Genomic DNA, 23,326 nt, shown 5'->3' with positions numbered 1-23,326 from the left:
CTGACTGAGAGACTTGAATACAGCTTACCGGACCAAACGGGCACAGTGCGTTTACAGTGGGCGCTGAGGCCGCTTTTCCGGTTGTCTGTGTGTGCCCCAGAGGCGATGGTGCTGGCAGCAAGGAGCTCAGCAGCTCCTCGGCAGCCACTTGTCTCTGCTGTAACTGGTGCGCGTACAAATCCATCTTGTAAGCTACAACCATTTCTGAAGTTCTCTGAATCACAGAATCATTTAGGTTGGAGAAGACCCCTGAGATCATCGAGTCCAACTGTTCACCTGACACTCCCCAGCCCAGCACTCCACCCTGTCCCCCAGCACCACACCTACGCGTCTTTTAAATCCCTCCAGGGAGGGCGACTCCACCACTGCCCTGGCCAGCCTGGTCCAATGCTTGACAACCCTTTCAGTGTAAAATTTCTTCCTAATATCCAATTTAAACCTCCCCTGGCACAACTTAAGGCTGTTTCCTCTCATCCTAACACTTGCTACTTGGGAGAAGAGCCCGACCCCCCTGGCTGCCCCCTCCTTTGAGGGAGCTGCAGAGAGCCAGAAGGTCTCCCCTCAGCCTCCTCTTCTCCAGGCTGAACACCCCCAGCTCCCTCAGCCGCTCCTCACCAGACTTGTGCTCCAGACCCCTCACCAGCTCCGGTGCCTTCCCTGGATGCAGAACGACTCGGGTTGATCTTTTTTGCACTGTTCCTACGTGAGAATTTAGCACCAACGGTGATGTAGGAAATACCCCATCTGCTGCAGCGTCTCGCTACCATCCTCCCCTAGGCACGGAGGCAGGCTCTGGAGACTGGATTTCTCCTCCTTAGCTCTGGTACAAGGCTCATGCTGTCACTTGGTGTGCCTCTTCCTCAGCCTGGGCACACAAAACAAAGTGATTTTTTTTTTTCAGTACCTTTGCAATTCTCAGAGACTGAGTTTCCTTTGGTAACTAAGGAGAGGGCAGATCAGGATTCAAGCACGAGCAAATTAACTTTATAATGGAAGGATTTTGTACTGAAATCAAAACTCTCAAAATATTATGCCCGGTGAGGGTTTCAAAGGGAAAAGAGTTTCACAGTAGCACACAGATGAGAGAAAAATCTTGATACGTAAAGTCATGGCCTGTGTCTTCGGCACAGAAGGGAGGTCAGTATTGCCGTTTCTACCTGCAACATGCCCCGTATCCTAATGAACTCTTCAGCCCCGAGCTGGACTGGGAAGTCCACAGCCGCAGTTCATCTGCCACCTCATGAAGGAGTTACCTCCTGGCTCGTTTAGGAATGATTTGATGATGGAAATCAAGGGACCTGGCACTTGGCTGCTGAGAAGTGCTTCTCCCAGACTGTGTTCCGGTTGCACGCTGAAGGTTCTATCCGATTGTTAAGGTGCTTTTTTTCCCTCCTAAGGCACTAGTCAAACGGGAACGCTGTTCTCAGGCCTGGGAGGGCCTATGCCAGTGCTGCAGTTACCTCTTGAAATGTCACCTTATAGCCTGCAAAGCTGTTGCTAAACTACTACCTGGACAGGAAGAGACATCCTTCTGCTTTTTCTATTTTTAAATAAAAAAATGCTGCTGCTGTGATTTAAAAATATTTTCTGTCCCAGAGAACTAAAAAAATAGTTCAGCGAACTATAGAGCAATGAATAGAACAATGAACCGCGGCTCATCTGTGGAGCTGGGTACGCAAACGCTTTGCGTTGTCTGGGATATTGCCGTTCTCCCTCCTCCGTCTGCCTGTCCCTCCTCGGAGGTTCATTCCTCAGCGCAGTCTCACAAACACTCCTCCAGGGCTGCCCGCTGGCTTCTTCTTTGCTTTCTTTTTCTCTTTGCAAGACTTGGAGACGCTCTCAGCTTCCTGAAACAAAGGATATCGCAGCCATTAAATAGCAATCGCTGAAACCTGCTACCTCATACGACAGGATGTAAAAGACGTGGCTTTGAGTAACCCCAGAATATTGTGCTCAAACTGCAGCTGAGGCAGAGCGCAGTGCCAGCACGGGAGGGCAGGCACAGTGAGGTAAGATCTGAAGGCCCCTTGGGTGTAGCAGTCACTCGGAGCAGAAGTTTTTGAAAACAAACCTGCCTCAATAGAAGTTGTCTCCGGTCCCAGCTACTAAACCTCATGCCCAACTGGACCTTTTAAGGTTGCCACCGGTGAAAAAACTAACCACAGCCACTATTTCACCCTAGAAATGGGGCACTCTATGCCTCCATTTAAACCCACCAGGGAAGGAGAACGGGTAATGTCTTAAACTGAGCTGTGGAAGCAGAAAGTGGCTTTTCTTTCAAAGGTGGAGGCCCCCGGCTGGCCCGAGGGTCTCAGCAGTCCCATCAGCTTGTGGGCGTCACGTAGCAGGGAAAGGTCTGAAATGCCAGCTCTCCTGTCCCCAGAGTTAGCATGGGAACCTCTGATCTACCCTCAAGATTCGATTTTTTAAAAAGCTACAATTTTTCTGTCTTTGCTTACTAAGCCAATCAATAGTTCGTATCTGCGTCACCTTTGCTGTCAGCAGGCTTGTTAATTAAGATGACAGCAGACGACACACAAGAACACCCACCGAAACCAGCCGCTGCACCCAGCAGTACAGCGTTGTACTGCAGTACTCCACCAACTCACTGCCCCCAACGGGGACAAAGGCAGGAAAACAAACCAGTTCTAACAGCGAGTTCTGAAGCAAAAGAAACACCCTACCAGCCCTGCTGCAGTTGCTACAAACCACGCCAGCTGGGGGCGAGGGGCTGACACGTCGGGTTGATACCTGATGTGAGCAGCCAGAACGGCGGCCCGGTTACAAGGGGAAAACCTAACAGCAGGAACTGCCTGCCGAAAAATACTGAGAGAATAAGTCAGCCGGCCTGGGAACTGTGAGCCTGGAACAAGAAACATCCTTGAAAAGGGCAGCTGGCCGCTTTAAACTACAGCTGTGGTACCTGAGAACCAGGGGCATCCTGGGACACCACCAATAAGCGCAAAACCAAGGGACTGTTAAGGCAACTTACTATCTGAAAAGGTGGAAAATAGTCTGGAAAAAAGAAAAAATGGTCTGAAATAATAGAAACCTCATCATCTATCGGCTGTTACAGGTGGAAAGTAGAAAATTAGAAATAGGAACATCAGCATCCATTGTCTGCTTGCAGTGGTGGTGTTATCCACCCTCCTATGATACAAAAAGGGCTTAATATTTAATCCAAAATCGGGCCCCTCTCTCTGAGAACCTCCCGTGCTGCACGTACTTTTCTACTAAAGAGGCTGAATTCTCCGCACAAACTTTCTACGAGATCGTGGCCTCTCACCAGGGCCGCCTGGCTGACTCCACGCTCTGTGACGTGGATCATCTTTCAAGTGAGACTGTTATTTTCTTGGTCCCTCCCTGGGCCCACTTTTGGGGTTCAGTTTGTCCTCCCTCTTTTGGGGATGGTTGGGTCCCCCTTTGGGATGGTTTAGCCCCTTCTGAAATCTGTCTAAATCACTTCATACCGACATCACGTTCCCTTACAGGCAAGCAATCCGAAGTACGTCAGCTGTCAGGCTGTCCATCAGTTGGCTTCACTAATGCTAAGTCTGTAGTACCCTGTAATAGCACGTACCTACTTGGTTATGGCTATACCATCAGCTGTTGCTTTACTGTCGATTGCTACCATATTATTGATTGCTACTCTATTATTGATTGCTAACAGTATTTTGTAGTAGTTTGACATATATGTATTTATATTCGCTACATTAATCATAGGTATGCTTGCTGGTGGTGATTTTTGTGGTATTTGTGGTAATCTGTAATAAAGCAGAATACTGCAGAGGATAAAAGCCTCTGTGTCCTTGCGTATTACAGACTCCCACAAAGCCACGGTTGCGATCTCTACACACCCGCAGGCCAGGTAACCCTTTAGGTGGTGCCCACAGCTCTCCTGAAGCACCAGCCCAGTCCCAAATACCAGCTACCAGCCCAGATCAACTGGCAGTCGCTGCGTATGCAGCGTGGAAGTACTTGGGGATCAGTCCACTCCCGGTTTTGTTAATATGAAGATGAAGAATATCGGTGCTTCTCTGCCAGGGTACAAAGGGAAACTGATACCCTTCCATGGCAGAGACACTGACAGGACACGACGAAGGCTACGGCTCACTTCAGTGTCCCAAGCTAAAAGCTGCTAGGCCGTTTACTCCAGCAGTTCCTAGCACCGTGCCTGGGAATCTTAGCAAGAACAAAGATGCACAAGCAACAGGCAGTGGCCTCCGTCCCGCGCGTTGGGGGAGTTCGTGTGGCACTCACCAGGGGGACAGCAGGGGGGACGCGCGTTTTCTCCAGGCTCTCTCTAAGGTGGCTTATCTCAGCACGGTAGTCATCCAGCTGGCTTTCCAGCTTCTCCCGCCTGACCCGCTCATATTCCAGCTGGGCCTCCAGCTCCCTCACAGCCCTGCCAAAAACAGAGGAGACGAGCAGAGCACGAAGCACACCCGAACCTGCCCTGGCTGCTCCACGCCGTCCTGTGCCTTTGCTGAGACCCAGCAGACAGCAGTGCAGCACCCTTCACCCCAGCTGGGCCGGGTGCGCTCCCGTGTGCTCCTGGCTCAAGACCTTTGGGAGCCGCTCTAAACAGCCGCTTTTCCCTTCTCCGCCATCTGTGCCCAGCGCACTCTGGCCGCGAGATGGAGACGTCTCCCCACACACCCAGCCAGACGCCAGGGTCTCGGGCAGGCTGTAACCCGGCTCCGTGGCCAGCTGCAGAAGAGGGAGAAGCACCCGAGGAGCAAAAGGTTTAGTATGAAACTGAGAAAGAGCACAAAACTCTCATTCTGGAGGAGTCAGGGCCAGCTTTTTCGTTTACATGTGGTGCCTCTACATCTTTGCTGTTGATTGGCTTAGCCACGGCTGAGGAATACTCAAATGCCAGCCTGCATGACACTTACTAAAGGGAAACTGAAGCACCGTCTGATAAACAGTTGCACAAGATCTCATCGGTCACACCCACGACGGCTCCTAAATTAATTGAGATTCCTGGAACTGGTTAGCTGAGACATAATTCACATATATTCTTATCATAACAGCAACTGACCTCGGCAACTGAGTCATCTGAATTGAGCTGGCTCTTCTCTGTATCAGGATGATCTAGCACAGCTACAAGGATGGATGATTGGTACAAGGAAAAGGGAGACATTTGCCCCGTGGCTTCAAACAGCACAGCAGGAAAAGCTCCCAGCAAGAGTTACCGCATTTCCCAGACTGAAGTATTTCTGACTCATGCAGCCCAAAGCTTCCAGGCTGTATCAGACACTGCAAGAACGGCCCATGCTGATGCCAGGAAATCTGTGCTCAGGGGGACAGGCTGACTTCTTGCAATCTTCAGATTAATAACACACAGCTTTAAAACTGTGTGGGACACACATGGTGGCAATTTTTTGCACGCAATGCAGCCTGGTCAAAGCACTGGGCAGTGGTTCACAACAGGCCTCTTAGAGCCAGAAAACATGGTCTAAAGAAGGAATCTTCAAAATCTACGGCAACCTTCCCAAGTGGCAACTCCTGCCTTTCATCTAGCAAAATGGTGTTGTCATTAAATATTCTAAAATAATGAGGTTTTCTGGCATATGATACAAGCATCTTGGAGTTTATCCACAGGTGGGTGGCCTAAGAAGGGCAGGTAGGTACGCTAAAAAGTGGTATTTCCATCTCAAAAGGCCAATGTGGAGCTAGGGATGCTTCCTGGCCTCCACAGATGAAAGAAACCCTTCAGAGATCCTCACTATTTTTCTAGTTTAGCCGCACATGTCACAGAAAGCAAAATTCCTTAGAGCCTTATCAGAGCCCTCTAAAGACACTGTTAGATTTTAAGTAGCTGCTCTATCCAAAATTAACTCTCATTTCTGCCATTAGTCAACAATGACTCTTCCATCATTGCAAACCGATTGCTCTGACCTTCCAACACAGGCATCAACACCTGAGCTGGTCACCCTCCTCCTTTAAAGCCAGGAGAGATACTCCCAGAAGTGATGAATCTCATCCTGAAGGACATGTCTGATTATGCCCTGAAGGTGGCTACTTCTCTCCAAGGAGTCTAAAAAGGAGCTCAAGGTAAGTAACTTGGATGCAGACATCTACATTAGAGACATATCCAGGTAAGGAAGATGAAGTTTCAGCCTGGGCTGAGTCAAAGGATGATCTGCAACCAAGAAGTCCTGACCTCAGCTTCTTGGCTCACATATGGTTGTAAAATGAACTAATTAATTCCAGTCTGTGACAGCTATCACCTGCTCCAGATCTACACAGATGGGGAAGTCTGCTGTCATCTCGACGGCATGCAAGCCCTCGGGATACAATCTCCTCTTAGTGACCAAACAGAGACAGTGGTTTGGGGTGGCCCAAACACATAATGGACGTGTTTATCCAGAGAGACTGAGAACAGTGGGCAGCCAAATCTTTGACAGGTAGAGGTGGAGACAGGGCTGTCCTCTGGATGACGCATTACTGTTTAGGCTCTCAATCTTTGATAGACAGAAAGGCTTTTCTTTGACTTAGACAGTCTGCCCATCAAATCACCCGACCGATCTAACAGAACCTTTTCATTTAATGGAGACCCTGAGAATCAGACAGACATTATGAAAAGTGCTTCACGTGCAAGGGCAGGTTTGCTGAGATTTCTTTTTTTCTGTGTCTGTATATAAGCTAATGCCTTCTTGAGCACAGAAATATTGCCCTTGACACACAAATGTAGCAGGTCATTGAATAATTTCTGCTGTATATGCACTTCCACCCAAGCCATGCTAAGACTAATGTCTTTTCTCAGATTCATTAAAGTGCATACACGTATTTGGCATCCTCAACGCAAACAAAACAGCCAGGACTTCTCAGACCTGCTGCACATATGCTGCAGGAAAACCTGACAGGCCAGCAGAAAATCCTGCACAAGAAGTATGGACCCATCAAACACTTGTGTCGTGCTGGGGGGATGATCCTGGTGGTAGAAGTCTAGAAATGGTCAGACAAATTGCCGAAGTCTGTTTCTTTTTGGCCTGGCTAAAGTTGGTAAGTGGAAAGGACAGAATGGCCAAAACAACCTGAGTGTAAGTCAGACTTAAATAAGGCTTTAAAATGGGCCTCACAGAGTTAAACATTAGCAGGACAAGTTAACCTTACTTCTCAACTTCCCTTTCTTCCTTTTTCATCTTCTTCTCCTCTTCAGTTATTCCTCCCAGCTGTCTGTAGTTGCTGTAGGCAATTTCTAGGTGGTGTTGAAGTTCTTGAATCTTGCGGTAGGCCCTTACTGTAAGACAGAGTTCTCCAGGTAGGTAAAGTGCATGGAGAAGACAGTCATGCTGGAATACAATAGTCCGAAAAACAGTCTCACAGACACAGAGCAGAAATCACACTGCTCAGCAAATGCTGAGCTACGCCTGACACCCACACAGCAGACAGATCTCAAAAACAAGCAGCAATCCAACATGGTTTCACCAACGTGGATTAAAACAGAGTAACAGTTACGTTGTGATTGCCCTCTGCTATGCTTTCGAATTTTCCACAATTTGTTTGAATGCCCAGTGGTACAGATGGCCTGTCAACTATCCATTCTTACAACAAAAAGTCACAGGAGTCGGCAGAAACCGTGCAACTAGGACTATAATGTCTCTAAACCAACTTTTTCAAATAAGGAGCGATGGAAAGACAGTGCTTACTGCGTGCGTTCCTTTTCTCTGCTTTATCCAGGGTTAAATCTTCTTTGCTATCTGTACTCCCCTCCACACCATGTCTTTCAAAAAACTTTACGTTGTTTGCATCTAGTTCTTCATCACTAGAGGTACTGTCTCCAGCTGTTTGTGTCAAAAGTTCCACAGCTGCCAGTTGGGCAAATCTGCACAGAGAACAGTTAACCTACACTGAAATATCCCCCATTACCTGGAAAAATGCAGCCACGCTCCCTGCGTGCGACAGAAACTCTCTGAAACTCTTCGTGTTCCCATTTATCAGAGGGGGTTTCAGGATTAAGGAAGCACTGGTACACAAACTATGGGCAGCTAATCTGCTTTTTGTAGCATTCTGATGGCATGAGCTCTGCCTCAATGAAATCTTACAACAATGACTCCGACATCAGAGGTATCTTTGCCTTTGCAGGTTTTCTTAATTGAATCTCATCAGAAACTGTATTATTTTTATTAAAGCAAAATTCGGTTGGCCTTTGCTAGTTCTCATTTACTTTGTACAGATGGAGCGTACTGGCTTACAACTTCCCTTTTGCAGATCAGCTAGTTTTCATCTTTTGTGTCTGACCTTGCTAAAAAATAAATTCAATTAAGTGAAAATTAAAAACTTTTATAGTTACAATACAGCTTTGTTTATCACTCCGAGCTGGAATTCATGGTCCTGATCTGTTCTTCCTCCATCACTGAAAATCGGGATTAATTCCCACAAAGCTGACATGATATTGATATATAATCAGTAAGCGAATAAACCACAAAGCTACAAGGTATGTACTGCTACCTCTTGGCTACATCCTTTGGAGTCTCTCCAGCGTCATTTGTAATGTCACAGTCGGCTCCCGTTTCGATCAACCACTGTAAGCAATGGATATGCCCCTGTTCCGCAGCTAAGGGAAGGAAGGTGCGCACAAGTCAGTTACAGACAGCTGAAGTGTTTCAAACCTAAAATGTCCCCGTCTTGTCATTATTTGGTTGGGTTGGGTTCACTAACACACCACAGGGGACATACTATTTTAGCAGAAGCCTATACTTCAAGATGGTCAAGTCACACGAGTACATGCAGTTTTGGGGAAGATCACACAATGTGGTTTTGTGCCTCTTCCTTGCTCCAGAAATTTACAGGCAACTCTTCCTGGACACGAGTTAAACAAAACTTGCCCAGTCTTACGCACTGAGCGTGGACCACACAAATAATGCTGCCTCACACTCTCTTACAGTAAGGCGTATATGACACAGATTTGCAGCAAAGCAGTGCCACCTCTCTCCAACACCGGGCTCCCATACATCAGACACAGCCGGCTGCCCCCATCTGGTGCTGTCTCAAGGAGGAGAGAAGCCAGGGCTTTGTGCTGGAGCTACAGATACATCATTTCTTGGGCCAGGCACTGAAGGCAACACTTCTCCACTGCAGCCTTGCCTAATCATATGATCTGGCAGGGCTACTGCTCGTCCCACGTGGTCTCACATATGGAAGATGGTATTTGGCATGTGTAGCTGAAACCTGTAAGCTGTTTTTCACAAGGAAGAATAAATCCATTTCTTGACAGCACCCCCTTTGGATGTTTGCCGTATTTGTTTTCTTACTGAGATAAGGAACTGAAATGGCAATTAGACATAGTATTTCCCCATAACACCAACATTGCACGTAAAGACTGTGCATGAAACAGTTGTAGGTGAGCACATTCCAATAAAAGAGGGTGGGAAAGAATGTAAAAAACACTTTTAAAATCAATACACAATTTTCATGAGAAGTTTAATTATGTTTTTTAAAATTCTACCATTTATATCTATTCAAAAAGGTGTTTAAAAGAAGTGTTAAAAGCATATTACGAGAGTATCTCTCTCTTTCTTTCCCCTCCTATTCTTTCAAACATTACTGTGAAACCCTCAAACACAAAAGGGCCATTTTCCTGTAATGCGAGCACTCCGCCAGATCTCAAGGTGTTAGGTACCAGCAGTTTACTTTCCTTCACAGCGTACTACCAAATTGCTTTGTTGTGGTTTTTACAACACATCTCCACTGTACTGATATGCTCAGTAAATAAAAGCCTAGGCCACGAAAAAAACATTCTTATACCTAGCTAGCCAGCGTGTCTAAAAGTCACATCTCACCTGATAAAAAAACCCCTACGATTTAGTTTTCAGTTGCGATGTTGTTTTCTCTTTAACATAAACTCTTCTTTCTTGACTTCAGCTTGGTTATTTTGTTTTTAAAGTGACACCTACGCACACATACATCACAAAATCTCTTTTTTAAGGGTTGCCCTTTTGAGCCCTTAGGAAATGAGATGCTGTTGTTCATGAAGTTTATCTGATGAGCAGCCACTTGAAAAACTAAGTCAACAAGTCAGCAACAAACAGTAACAAGCTGAAACACAGATCATAATTACTCACCTTTGTGCATGAGAGTGGATCCTTTATCATCCCGCTCATTAATATTGATTACTCCACTTCTCACTAATCGTCTAAGCTCTAACAAGTCCCCTTTGAAAACAGCGTCATGGGCTGGGAAAGCTAAAACTGAAAATGAAATATATATAATATTTCCAAACGGATGCCAGTAATTCCACCAAACATGCCCTTAGTTGTCTCTCACCGCTTGCCTCTTTGATAGCAACTGATGCATAGACACTTTATAGCCGTAGTTAGCCAGGTTAATGCACCCTCAATCATTTAAAATGCAGCTGCATAACCAGCACTGTTCATTATAGACTTGATTAAACATGTCTTGGTTATGGCTACCGGCATCTTATAGAGTTAAGAGATTAATTTCGTAAACCCTGAAATAACAAGTATACCTTTGTTTTACAGTTGATGTTGCATTACTTGTAACTGGAGTCATTTGCTCATTTTGAATTTCATAGTCTGACCAAATATATAAACTATTTTAATTCTTGCTTAAAAACTACCCATGCAATTTGCTTTTTCTAGTCATTTTTTATAGGCGGGGAGTACTGACACATATACATATATGTATAATGACCAAAGACTAGCAGATAGGGACAGTAAGTGCCTGGAAAAAGTAGAGAAGTGAAGGTGCAGTTCCCATATCCTTGCTCTGCGGAAGGTTCTCCTTACAGACCTTGCCACTCTTGCATCCTTTGGCTGTTCTGACGGCAGTAGTTATTGCTCGTTAGCAAGTAACCTTAATTTCAGTGGGACATTTTCAGGCTAAGTTGCTATTCAATGCGAATAAGGGATTCTGAGCAGGCAAATCTGAAAACTCAGAAAAATTATGCAGCTTGTCTGGATGTCTACCAGAGTCTAAGAACACGAATAACTTGGTATTCATAGTTCAACATAGTGTGACATGGTTTATTTCAATAATGGGTAAACCGAAGACATTTATAAAATCACATTGAGTATCCCAGCCTTAGCTATCAGCAAGTGTAGTCAGTATTGAAAGGAACAGCTCTTCCTTATGTTGGGAATTTAAATGTTATACTTCTGCTCACACGAGTTTTCAGAATCAAGCATTTCTATAGAATTACAATGCCTATTATAACAGTATTTTAATCCACGCTCACCTTCCTGTGTCTCTGGATGCCCTTCCTCTTTTTCTGCACCGTCGATATACTGCAGAATATTATCTTTATAGAACCGTTCCGCCAAGTCCCTTGGAGTCTCTCCGTGGTCATTCCTGGCTTTCAGCGTGTGCACGACACTGGCCATTTTACTGACCAAGAACTTGAAGCAAGGCAAGTGCCCTTCCACTGCTGCCAGATGAGCTATAGCACAGGGTGAAACAAAGCATGTTAGAGCAGAGCACTGCTGCCCACCAAGAAAGCAGTGCTCTCACCACTAGTTAGATCGAGCTCGTCTACCAGCATCCAACACGGCACAACAAGTAGGAGCAGCCTCAGTTGGACAGGGGATGCTCAGCTCCTACCCAGGACAGAGTTTGGCTCTACGCAAAGGAGGTAAAAGAATCAATGACAGGATCTGCAGAGAAGATTCCCTGGTCGAGCTGACTGCAAGAGACAACACAACACTGCCAAGACGCCTTTGAGCACTAGCTAGGAGAGTGTGCCGCTGTGGTCTCATCTTCCCCACGAACACAAATGTCACTCCTCGGCAGCTGTCTGACTTCGCTGTCATTACAGAAGGCCAGCAAGGGGTTTCCTTGATTAGGAGTTGAGGTCGGTTCTCCTTTAGTCCCACCTCTACTGGACCACCACAAACAAGTTTTGTCACACCTCTGCATCTCCGTTACCCCACCTATAAATTGAGGACAGCGACATTCACTTTACTGGGTAAAATATTTGAAGGTGCGCCCCGTGACAGAGACTTCTGTTCACAGCACTTCTGCCCTACGTTTCTTTCCTTCATCCGCTGTAGAGGGTTGCTGCGTGCGGGGCTGCTCCGCCTCCCCACGGCAGTGACTGCTTCCCTGTGGGGGTCAAGTGTTTCCTGTCCTTTGTGCTATGCTGAGGTTTAGTTATTGGATACCACTAGAGTGCTGGGCCTATAACAAACTAAGAGGTACACAACACATGCTCATTGTTTTGAAATTATTAGTATTCTCTAGTCCCATTAAAGGGAAGAAGTTGCCAAAAAACATGCTTATTACATGTTATCACTCCATGAAAAAGCTCTGTAAAAGCTGGCTGATGTTCTATAGGCAAAAAGATTAGTTTGTCTCCAAATGAGAATCTCATTGTATTCATAGTTAATAAACAATGTAACCAGGACCAAAAAAAACCCATGTCACTTAAGAGGTAATTTTTGGCGCATCAAGTTCTCTATTGCAAACCACCCACAGCTTTACAGAGCATAACTGCTCCAAAAGGTGATGGATATTTGTTTCATGGCACGATGACAACAGTTAGGTACAGATGATTGCTAAAATCTAAAGCTCCAAAATCTGAGCTTCACTGAAACCAGGGCAGGTTTTCCCATTGTCTTAATTTTCTTCCCTTCTCCCTGAGTTAGTTACTCAGGGAGAAGTAAAAAGAAGAGGTACCACCTTAAAATTAAGTACTGATTACTAGTCAGCTGGTGAAACACTGACTCAAGCCTTATGAATCCACTTTCAGATACCTAAAATCTCAAGGATAAAACTTCACCTTTGGGGATGAAACTTTGTTTTTAATCAATCAGATGTCTGTCCTGTGCACATAAAGGAACATTTCATCGGTGGCTTTTAATCTGCGTGTTTCTCAGTAGCTAGTGCCCAACACGTAACTGTGCCGGGTGAGCCTCAGGCACACTGAGCACTTGCAGCTGAAACTGAAGACTGAGAGTACTGTGATGCTGAGAACTTTGAAAAACCTGGTCTCGGGCATCACAAATAGGCAGTGGGTAGTTGGTGTTGGTATCCCAACTTCTCCGTGTTTCATCTCGCCTTTTATAAAATCAGGCTAACACTATTCGCCCTTCTCAAAGTGGCGAGTGAAAAAACAGCCTGTGAAAAATTCAGATGTTGCACTACAATTAACTTAATATTGTATTTAGAACAGGCTTAACCACTGAGCAATAAATGAAACACGGATATGGCCAAAAAACAAATACAGAGAGAAAACAAAATGTTGACACAGCCTATTCAGTACACTGAATGAGACACAGTTCTCCCCCAAAATTACCATGCTATAGGTAATTAAAGCCTCGACTACAACACACACATGCAAAAGGTGCAGCCAAGTTTTAGATGTATGGCATCGCAACCTCAGTAAATTTCTTTCAGTGTAACGTTAGGAAAAATGATAGCGCTGTGCAGCTAATCTTGAAGCTGAAATATGTAAAGATGCTTTAAGTTCACTTCGCTGTTTCAGAAGCCGAGGAAAAGCTGGTCTGTACATCACACCACTTTATTAATCTTTTACTAGCCATGTTCCAAAGCATTTTCTTTCCTTTGGATGATAATATGATCAAATGAAACAGAACAAAGGCTGGAGGATCAAGCTTCTGTATATGTCAAAATAACAACAAAACCAATTTTCTACTAACCAGTATATAGAGAGCATTTAAGAAGAACTCTGCTGGCATTTGCCACTTCTCCATAAAAGTCTGTTACCAGGGAAGTGTTCCCAAATGCAAATAAAGCTACCTTCTGCACTGCCACCAGGGTGCCTGTCATCATGACCCCTTACGGCTCACACACCAGATGTCCTGCTGGGATGCAAGGGCCTCTCATCCTTTAACAAGACCCAGGTTTGCAAAACAGAACATAGATATCAGTTTACGAGGTAAAAGTGATGTTTAACAGAGGGTAGAAGAATTTAAGACGGGATTTTAAAAGGTAACTCTAAACAAGTTACAGAAAAAAAAATATATGTTATTTGGAACAAATAACGTGGCAAAGCATAAGAAGGAAAATGCTAAAAGGGAAAGGATGCAGTGAGAACACAGGGTATGAAAATACCGTTCAATTTACAGAGGATATTGAGGCAGTGGCATGGTAGGCAGAGGGACACTGCAGAAAATATGAAGAGCAAGGAGTAAACACTGCCTGTTTTTTGTGCTGAAGTGACTACACTCATGATTATGAAAACAGTACAGATTACAGACAATACAGAATACCAGTATTCCAGAAATCAAGATGAAGAAATCGAAGGTAAATGTCAGCAAGGGTTTTACCAAATCAGTTAAGAAACAGTGGGATACAAAAACCTGCGCAGGAACGTGCCAGAATCTGATCACACTGGCACAGCCATTAAAGCCTGGCACAAATTCAAAAAGAAGCATATAGCAGCTGAAACTGCCTCCTGCTCCACCTACCCTTCTCCTCCTGTCACCGCCACTGGCACAGGCGCCCCATCACACGCATATGAGATGCTGCCCACCTACACAGCGCGCTCTGCTCCCTATTCCAGCACCCACCAGCTCAGAGCCCTGCCAGCAGCAGGAGGTGAATAGGATACGGTCACCAACAGATAAATACTTTGGGTTTTATAAACTCCCCCATCATTACAAAAATGGAATAACTACGTTGATTGCATGGAACCAAATAGCAAATGCTGCTGGTGTGCATCGCTTATAATTTACTACAATTATCACATCACACAACTGTAAATCAAAGGTTAAAAAAAATATGATTTATCCTGATATACCTGGAAGGTTTCCATTGTTATCCACATCATCTATACAGGCTCCCCATCTAACAAGAAGCTGCAAACACCCCAAGCGACCATGAAAAGCAGCGTAATGAACAGGCTTCCAGTCATTCCTGTCCGAAACATTTACATTCTAAAACGAAAGCAGCAGGTTCATTCATTCATGTATGAATCTTAGACACAAGAAAAATTTTATAAACAGGAATCAGCTGTTCATTGTGTTGTTATGTAAATCAAATGAAATAACTTTTTTCAAAGTCCATGCCATGTATGCAGTTTGCATTCCAAGACAGGTACTTTTCACAGGTTCTTGGTCTTATTTAAACGATACACATATAAAAGGTGCATTTTTAGACACGCTTCTATCACTGCATTCGTCATTATTCCCTAAATATGCATCTTTTTTTTTAAGTTTGTATCTCCTTTACTATAGAAGATTTGTACAATTGCAAAAAATCCCAACCACCGCAGGGCCTGATTTTCACTTAATGACATCCTCAGTGGATGTCGCTTACTCACGTTATTGATTCTCTGTAGATTTTTGGATCATTTCTCTACTGTACATTACAATAAAAAAATGGAAATTTACCCTAAAAATAAATTCACCAACAAGAACGTGCCAACAGTAATTAATCTATAGTCCTAAATCTCCGTTTAATCTAGGGAGTGTTTTGTTTGCAAAAAAATGTCAGACTTTGGCCCTGCGCTAGGGAACCGCAGGTAAAAGTCTCTCACCGCTCCACTCCGCAGCAGGGTCTGTAAGGTGTAAGACTGCCCGTGGGCTGCAGCTAAGTGGGACGGAGTGCATCCACGATCATCTTGAGCTTCTGCGTTTGCTCCATTTTTTAACAAAGCCTAAAAGAAACACAAAGCCGAAGTTCAGTTCACAAGCTGAAAAAGCAAACACTGCCAAGCAGGATGTCCTGGTTTCAGCTGGGATAGTTAATTATTTTTTTTTCTAATGGTTGTTGTGTTTCAGATTTGGTATGAAAGAAATGTCAATAATGCATATCATTTCAGTTGTTGCCAGATGATGTTTATATTTTTCAAGGACTTTTTCCAGCTTCCCACAGAAGCTGATAAGGAGTATGGATAGTATGAGGGAATGGCCAACGGAATGTTCCGCACTGCAGTCGTCGTGCTTAGTATATAAATGGGGTTAGCCAGGGGAAGGGGGGTACTCGCGATCTCTCCTCGGGACGGTGCCAGTTCACCAATTTACTGGGTAATGCAAGTCACTTGTGTCTTGTATATTCTATTATTATTAAACTGCCTTTATCTCAGCCCACAAGGTTTTTTCCCCTTTCCCCTCTATTTCTCCCTCTTCTCCCTGCCCTTCTCAGGGAAGGGGGAAAAATGCACAGGCGGCTGCGTGGCCCTAGTTGCCAGCTGGGGTTAACCCATGACACAGGATGACTTGAGATGATCAGCAGATGAGCAACGCTGGGCTGGCCTCAAGGCAATGACACTACGCAAAACAAATCTGTTTGCACGGACAGCGCAAATGAGTTCACTGGTTTTAACAAGAGTGACTTGATTCCAGATGTAAAGACGTCGAGATGAGATACTCATAGCTCCATTAGGAGTGCTCTCAGCTGATCTTCATAACGAACTTGTCCAAACTGAAGTTCTGCCCTACTTACTTTCTCTTGAGAGTGAAGATTTACACGTACCTGCATGCAAGCATCCTGACCTCGGATAGCCGCGAGGTGAGCTGCTGTCCAGCCTCTGACAGTCACCTGCGCTGTATCGGCTCCGTGCCAGAGCAACCAGTGAAGGCACTGCTCAACCAGAACCAAAGGGGTTTATGTAACTATTCTTATCCTGTATCTGAGGCACGCTTTAATTTATCAGTCAATGTTACATTTCAAAACCGTATCAGAATATGTCATTACGGAAATATGACACCCCATGGCATGCCTTAGCCAGAGACTTGTGCATTAGGAAGTTACAGGTAAGTTATACTTTCCAGGTTTCACCCAAGAGTACAAAAAGTGCAAATAACCTACTAATTCAGACCCTAGCATTGATTTACAGTATGGCTTCTTAATTTTACTCTCCCAAATTTAAAATGTAATCTGTGAGAGTATTCACACAGCGTGAGGTAAAAGCATTGGAAAAAACAATGCAAACACACTCACTTGAATTCCAGCTAAAATTACTGGCAGGAAAAATACAATGAGCCCAATTTAAAGCCTCCTCTAATTTATTAGGCTCCTTAGGTGTACGCAATTCCATCTCTCTTCTCATCCTTCCACAGCTTGGTTTTGCTTATTCACCTTTTTCCAGCAGATATTATTGCTTGCAATAGAAAGCTTTATGGACTATCCAAAACCACCTAGAGGACCAGTTAAAACTTTTGGTTATATATTATTATGATTTATTGTCTTCTTTTAGGCAGCCTACAGCTCCGGTTCCTCCAATGTTTCTACGAAAGAGCTTAGCAGCAAATAGATGACAGATAATTCAATAAAGTCTGATACATTGATTGCAAAGTAGGAGAGTCGAATGAAAAATGGCAGAATTTATAGAGGCAGAAAAGGGTGGGTAAGCAATTTGTTTTTAAGGTTGACAACATGATGATCAGCATTTCTTGACAGTTTCTGTACATTCCTGTAACAGCATTGCACTTATTATTTCTTGAGTTTATCAAGAACTTTACATTCTTTCCTTTGGGACATGAATTTTTATATGGTTATTTGTGGCCTTGTTGCTTCAAGGTTAGATTGCTATAAAGATTGTACAAGGACGCTGCAACAAGAAGGTGAATATTGTGCTGAATGCAGCAGCTCCGTCCTCCTGGCAGTTCAAAACATTCGTGCCAGCACCTGCTGATTCCTCCATCAATATTCAACAGTTTCATTTATTCAAATAAAATGTATCAATCACGACTATTTGTATAGAGAAGGGGGCACGGGACAGGATATTGGTAAACACAACAAACATGTTTTCACATCACTTCTCGCCCGTTTCAATCACCTGCAGAACATTTTACACATCTTACAGGATTTTCTAGGTGTCCCAAGAGAAGGGAAAAACACAATAGGGACAAAAGAAGGTCATGAGTCTGGAAGGGCACATGAGGCCATGGGGCCCATTTTGCTCAGAGTAAGAAAATCACTGATTTTGTAAAATCTGGCAACGTTGACTATATAAACTGCCTGGGGCTTCAGAAAGATAAAATGAAAACCTAAAACCCTGTACTTCTGTTCTTAGTGAATACATTTAATGAGAAAAACAGGCAGAGGTTATTGATTTAGCTTGATGAAAGCTAGCAATTTTGTGTCCAGCCTCTCCCAAAGAAGGAAAACATTAACCTATATAAGTGTTTTACCTCCAGACTTCCAGAGTGTGCAGCACAGTGCAACGGTGTGAATTTGTGGACTAAATCCACCTCATTAATGCCAGCTCCACTTTTTATCATTGACACAAGCTGTTCTACATCACCAGCTTTCACTGCCTCATGTACACTAGTATAGTTTTGCTTCTTCTTGACAGCTAGTGAGGAATAATAAAAGGGCATTAGTCAGTTCAGCAACATTTAAGAGCTATAAAATAAGTGATGAGTCAAAGAAACATCAGGGTGTCAGCTTCACAGGAATCAACCAAAATGTTCGGAGTAACCTATAAATCTGAGATTCATTAACAGCAGGAATCACAGAATCACAGAGTGGTAGGGGTGGGAAGGGCCCTCTGGAGATCATCCCCTCCAACCCCCTGCCAGAGCAGGGTCACCCAGAGCAGGTGGCACAGGAACGCCTCCAGGCGGGGTTGGGATGTCTCCAGAGACAGAGACTCCACCACCTCTCTGGGCAGCCTGTGCCAGGGCTCTGCCACCCTCACAGCAAAGAAGTTCCTCCTCATGTTTAGGTTTGTCCAAGTTTGTGCCTCTTGTCCTGTCCCCAGGCACCACTGAAAAGAGCCTGGCCCCATCCTCCTGACACCCACCCTTGAAGTATTTATAAGCGTTGATAAGATCCCCTCTCAGTCATCTTTTTTCCAGTCTGAAGAGACCCAAATCCCTCAGCCTTTCTTCATCAGAGAGCTGTTCCAGTCCCCTCAGCATCTTGGTAGCCCTTTGCTGTCCCCTCTCCAGCAGTTCCCTGTCCCTCTGGAACCGGGGAGCCCAGAACTGGACACAGCGCTCCAGGTCCAGCCTCACCAAGGCAGAGCAGAGGGGGAGGATGACCTCCCTCCACCTGCTGGCCACACTCTTCTTGATGCACCCCAGGATGCCAGTGGCCTTCTTGGCCACATTGCTGGCTCATGGGCATCCTGTTGTCCCCCAGGACTCCCAGGTCTCTTTCCACCGAGCTGCTCTCCAGCAGGTCAGCCCCAACCTGTCCTGGTGCGTGGGGTTATTCCTCCCCAGGTGCAGCACCCTACACTTGCCCTTATTAAATTTCATAAGGTTTCTCTCCGCCCAACTCTCCAGCCTGTCCATGTCTCTCTGGATGGTGGCACAGCCTTCCGGTGTGTCAGGCACTGCTCCCGGTTTTGTATCATCAGCAAACTTGCTGAGGGTGCGCTCTGTCCCCTCATCCAGGTCATTGATGAATATATTGAATGGAACTGGACCCAGTACGGACCTCTGGGGAGTACCACTTGTTACTGACCTCCAACTAGACTCTGTGCCACTAATCCTAAATCACTTCTCCCGTTTGTGAGAAACAGAGCAATATACAAAAACCCGAGACAGCCATGCTCCCTCCAGCCCCAGAAAAGGGCCCAAAAGAGTAAGACCCAGAAGAAAAACAACAAGAAGCACAGCTACTCCATCTATGTATGCAAATGCTAGAGCAGGTCCACCCCAACGCTGGCTCTATTCCAAGATGTGGGCACCACAAACTCTTACATTAATCACATTTTCAAGTACAACACCAGCGAGGCTTCTCATTTGGGCAAACAAGCTCTCAGCCATCACTCCCCAGGTGCTCCACATGGCCATGCTCCTGCTGCTGCTGCCTAAGGACTTGGCATAGCATGGTGTACCACACTGGAGGGCACCAGAGCCTTCACCAAATGAGCATACCCTGTAATTGCTCTTGACTGAGCTACACAGACCAGTTTCAGGACAAACTGATGTCAGAATTAAAGCTGCTGTAGAAAAGTAGTTCTTTACACAACGTGTTTCCTGTGTTGTTCTCTTGCTAGAACTATGGCATTGCTCTGTCACAGCTCCCTGTTAGCAGCCTGATATTTTGATCCCACCAAAGTCAATAATATTTTCACTGACCTCAGTGGCACAGAATCAAACTCTACATGTAGAAGCAGTGGGGTCAAAAAACAAAAAACCCTTCACCAGGCCGTGGGATCAAATAACCCGTGTTCTCCTGCAGGCCTTTCCAATGACTAACTACGTGACTGGAAACAATGGGAGTTACATATCCAAACCCCGTGGCAACATCTTGATATCTTGCCAAAACTTGCAAACAGAAATATGTGATGCAAGTAGATCTAATGGCGGAGGGGGCTAACTTCAGATAGCCAAGCATAAGAGGAACCTCAAACAATTAGTAATCACCTTCTTGAGTAGTCATCATTCCAGTATCAAAATGCGCTAACACTGTTTCATAAGATTTCACGCTGTTAGAAAAAGTCTTGAAGAGGTGGGCTGCTGTTTTGCAAGTCAAGCAAGCATGAAAATGTAGGTCTTAAGGTATTAGTGCCTCAGCTTCTCCACCTGTGGAGAAGAAATGGTAGTAGTTAGAATTGTTACGCAATTTGAGATAAAAAATATTAAAGAATATAAATGAGAGGTTGCGTGAAAATCTTCATGATACATGTAAAACAAAATAATCAGTAAATATGATGAAAACCAGCCTTCACATCTTACCAGTGCCTTTTTCATGTAATCTGTAGCGTGATAGCAGTGCTCAGGCAGATTTGGGGTTGCCACAGAGAGGGAAAGAGGGCTGAAGCTGTTTCAATAATCCCAGCTGACAGCGGCACGCCCTGTGCTGTTAACACACCACTCGATCTTGTGGCTGTGTATCACTGCACTTCCACCTCGCCCAGCGGAGCAGGCTGTATCGCTGCCCTGCACAACGCGGCTTCAGTTAGGAACCGGGACTCCATCCTGCAAAATGCTGTATGAACAAACAGCAGCAGCACACAAACACAGAATAATGCAGGTTGGAGGGGACCTCAGGAGGTCATCTAGTTCATGTTTCCAGACAATATTTAAGTATGTTTTGTGGTTTGAGTTGTTTTTTTAAGGAGACGATATCACCAGGACATAATTTTCCCACAGGGGAGCCATTTCTCATTACGCCAAGTGAGGGTTACAGACTTCAGCGCAATTATACAGACTTACATCAGAGGAAGATCTGGCCAATTACACAACTTGCCAAAGTACTAATGTGTTTTACACAATGTTCCACTGCTACAAGTTCAAGGCAATCCTTTTTTTTTTTTTTTTTTTTTTTTATCTAGAAGAAAAGCAAACACAAGGCCCACCAGCAGAGTGAATTTTGTCTCCCTTCTCCCTCTGGAGACCCACAACTGCACGGAGATGGACGCCGAGTGCTGCTGCGCTGCTTCTTGGCGCAGGCCACCACAAACAAGCCGAAGGCAGCTGCCCTGGGACTGCAGTTCAGCAAACAGCTGTTAACGTGAATTCTGGACAAAATGCGTTGATTTTGAAAGTGAAGGACGGGGTTCCATCATTTCAGTGTAATTTTTTTATCAAACCTGTTATCAAATGCTCATTGAACGTTCTGAGAGGAAACTCCTTTGGAGAAAGGAGATGAGACGAATACTGGTTTTGAGACGAGTACCTGCCCAGAATTCAATTAAAGAAATTAAGTCACCTGGTCTATCGGGAGGTGTCCCTGCCCAGGGGAGGGGGGTTGGAACTAGATGAACTTTAAGGCCCCTTCCAACCCAAACCAATCTATGATTCTAAGTGAAGAAAAATAAGGCTCAGAACAGGGAAAAAGAGGCAATTTCAGGTTAGTTTCTGTAACAGACAAACCCAATCCTACACAGAACTCCTTAGCAGCAGCTCCAAAGGACGAGTCGGCCCTGGCCAAGTCCCGCTGCAGGCCAAGGCCAAGCCGCCGGGCCTCTGTGGGGGTATTTTGAGTGGGTCCCGGTGGAGCCCCGTGTCACAAACTGCAGATTTGGGGCAAAATAAATGAGGGAAAGCCGAGGACGAGGGAGCGCGGCAGCGGGCGGGCCCCGACCCGCTCCCCGCCGTGGCGCCGCCGCCCGCGGGGCTTTTCCCCTCACGGCCCGGGCGGGAGAAGCGCCGCTGTGGGGGCGATGCGACCGCCCGGTGCCGCCACGGCCGGGCTCGGGGCAGGGGGGGGTGCTACGGAGGCTGCCCCCAGCCCTTAGGGGAGGGAAAAGGGGAAGAAGGAGCGCGGGCGAACCCGTCTCACCGGCCGGAGAAGGGGGAGGCGGTGCGGCGGCCATCGGCATGGCAGCTCCTCAGAGCAGAAGCGGCCGGCAGCCCGCCGCTCCCACCGGGGAGCCTGCCTCACTCGCTGGGCCCTCCTCCTCCTCCTCCGGTTGCTATGGGCACAGTGTGCGCTGCCCCGGCGCCCGGGAGGCGGCGGCGGGAGGAAAATGGCGGGCAGGGCGGGAGAGGCGGCGTGTGGCCGGCCCGGGGGAAGCCCGAGGGGAGGCCATGGCGCCTCGGTGGGCGCGGGGAGCCCGCTCGCCCTCCGGCATCGCTGGAGGCAGGGTTCATCCGTATGAGCTGCAATAAAGTTTCGGGTGGATGGCTGGAGGGGTTGGAGAGCAAGGAAAGGATGGCGGAGGGGGGAACTTGCACTGCTGGGTGGCACCTTTCTGGCAGCCCTGGGCTAAGTGTCTTCATGCACCCCTGAGGGAGAAGCGTGACAAATCAGCACGTATTCTGATCTCCGAGACCATCAGTGATCACAGAATCATAGAATCGCCTAGGTTGGAAGGGACCTTTCAGATCATCGAGTCCAACCATTAACCTGACACTGACAAAAACCACCACTAAACCATGTCCCCCAGCACCACATCTACAAGTCTTTTGAATACCTCCAGGGATGGCGACTCCACCACTGCCCTGGGCAGCCTGGTCCAATGCTTGATGACCCTTTCAGTGAAGAAACTTTTCCTAATATCCATCCTAAACCTCCCCTGGCACAACTTGAGGCCGTTTCCTCTTGTCCCATCACCTGTTCCTTGGGAGAAGAGCCCGACCCCCCCTGGCTGCCCCCTCCTTTGAGGGAGCTGCAGAGAGCGAGAAGGTCTCCCCTCAGCCTCCTCTTCTCCAGGCTGAACACCCCCAGCTCCCTCAGCCGCTCCTCACCAGACTTGTGCTCCAGACCCTTTACCAGCTTCGTAGCCCTTCCATTGCCCAAGATGTATTGACCAGGAGCTATTTAACCCATTTATGCTCTGCCTGTTTGTGTAACCCTCTCTTGGCACCAAGGGTTCACAGTTTTGAATACCTTCAGGCATGGCGACTCAACCACTTCCCTGGGCAGCCTGTTCCGATGCTTGATAACCCTTTTCCTGCAGTCGGTCCCGCTCCTCGTTCCCCTTGGCCGAAACCAGGTGGATCGCCAGAGGGAAGCCAGGTTCCTTTCATGGAGTGAAAGAAAGCACCCT

General features: G+C 46.1%; 1 protein-coding gene across 6 annotated transcripts; it reads right to left on the bottom strand.

Moving 5' to 3' along the window:
- Positions 1 to 142: 142 nt before the first annotated feature.
- Positions 143 to 22,226, bottom strand: ANKRD42 (ankyrin repeat domain 42). 6 transcript variants are annotated; one of them, XM_063325643.1, is made up of 14 exons: positions 22,117 to 22,226; positions 20,568 to 20,820; positions 20,256 to 20,414; positions 18,066 to 18,229; positions 16,405 to 16,512; positions 15,467 to 15,586; positions 14,729 to 14,864; positions 11,207 to 11,407; positions 10,074 to 10,199; positions 8,461 to 8,566; positions 7,659 to 7,834; positions 7,123 to 7,249; positions 4,261 to 4,405; positions 143 to 1,847 (listed from the first exon to the last, which is right to left on the bottom strand). In XM_063325643.1, the coding sequence occupies exons 3-14, from the start codon at positions 20,272 to 20,274 to the stop codon at positions 1,752 to 1,754; spliced, it is 1,524 nt and encodes a 507-aa protein (XP_063181713.1). In that variant the 5' UTR covers positions 20,275 to 20,414; positions 20,568 to 20,820; positions 22,117 to 22,226; the 3' UTR covers positions 143 to 1,751. The 6 variants fall into 6 exon arrangements, with proteins under 6 accessions (XP_063181713.1, XP_063181722.1, XP_063181739.1 ...); XM_063325652.1 differs by having other exon boundaries at positions 20,568 to 20,810; positions 22,117 to 22,219; XM_063325669.1 differs by lacking the exons at positions 4,261 to 4,405; positions 22,117 to 22,226 and having other exon boundaries at positions 20,568 to 21,078.
- Between the last annotated feature and the right edge of the window lie 1,100 nt (positions 22,227 to 23,326).

The sequence above is a fragment of the Chroicocephalus ridibundus genome, chromosome 1 (assembly GCF_963924245.1).
Source record: "Chroicocephalus ridibundus chromosome 1, bChrRid1.1, whole genome shotgun sequence".
NCBI lineage: Eukaryota > Metazoa > Chordata > Aves > Charadriiformes > Laridae > Chroicocephalus > Chroicocephalus ridibundus.
This window is presented reverse-complemented; position numbering and strand designations above follow the sequence as displayed.

Excerpts from the sequence above, each read along its gene's own strand:
- ANKRD42 (XM_063325634.1), bottom strand. The coding sequence starts at position 18,254 with ATGCCCTTTTATTATTCCTCACTAGCTGTCAAGAAGAAGCAAAACTAT. Across the intron at positions 11,408-14,728 it reads TAACAATGGAAACCTTCCAG|CTCATCTGGCAGCAGTGGAA; the intron begins GTATATCAGGAT and ends CCTGTGCTATAG. Across the intron at positions 10,200-11,206 it reads GCATCCAGAGACACAGGAAG|TTTTAGCTTTCCCAGCCCAT; the intron begins GTGAGCGTGGAT and ends TTTCATTTTCAG.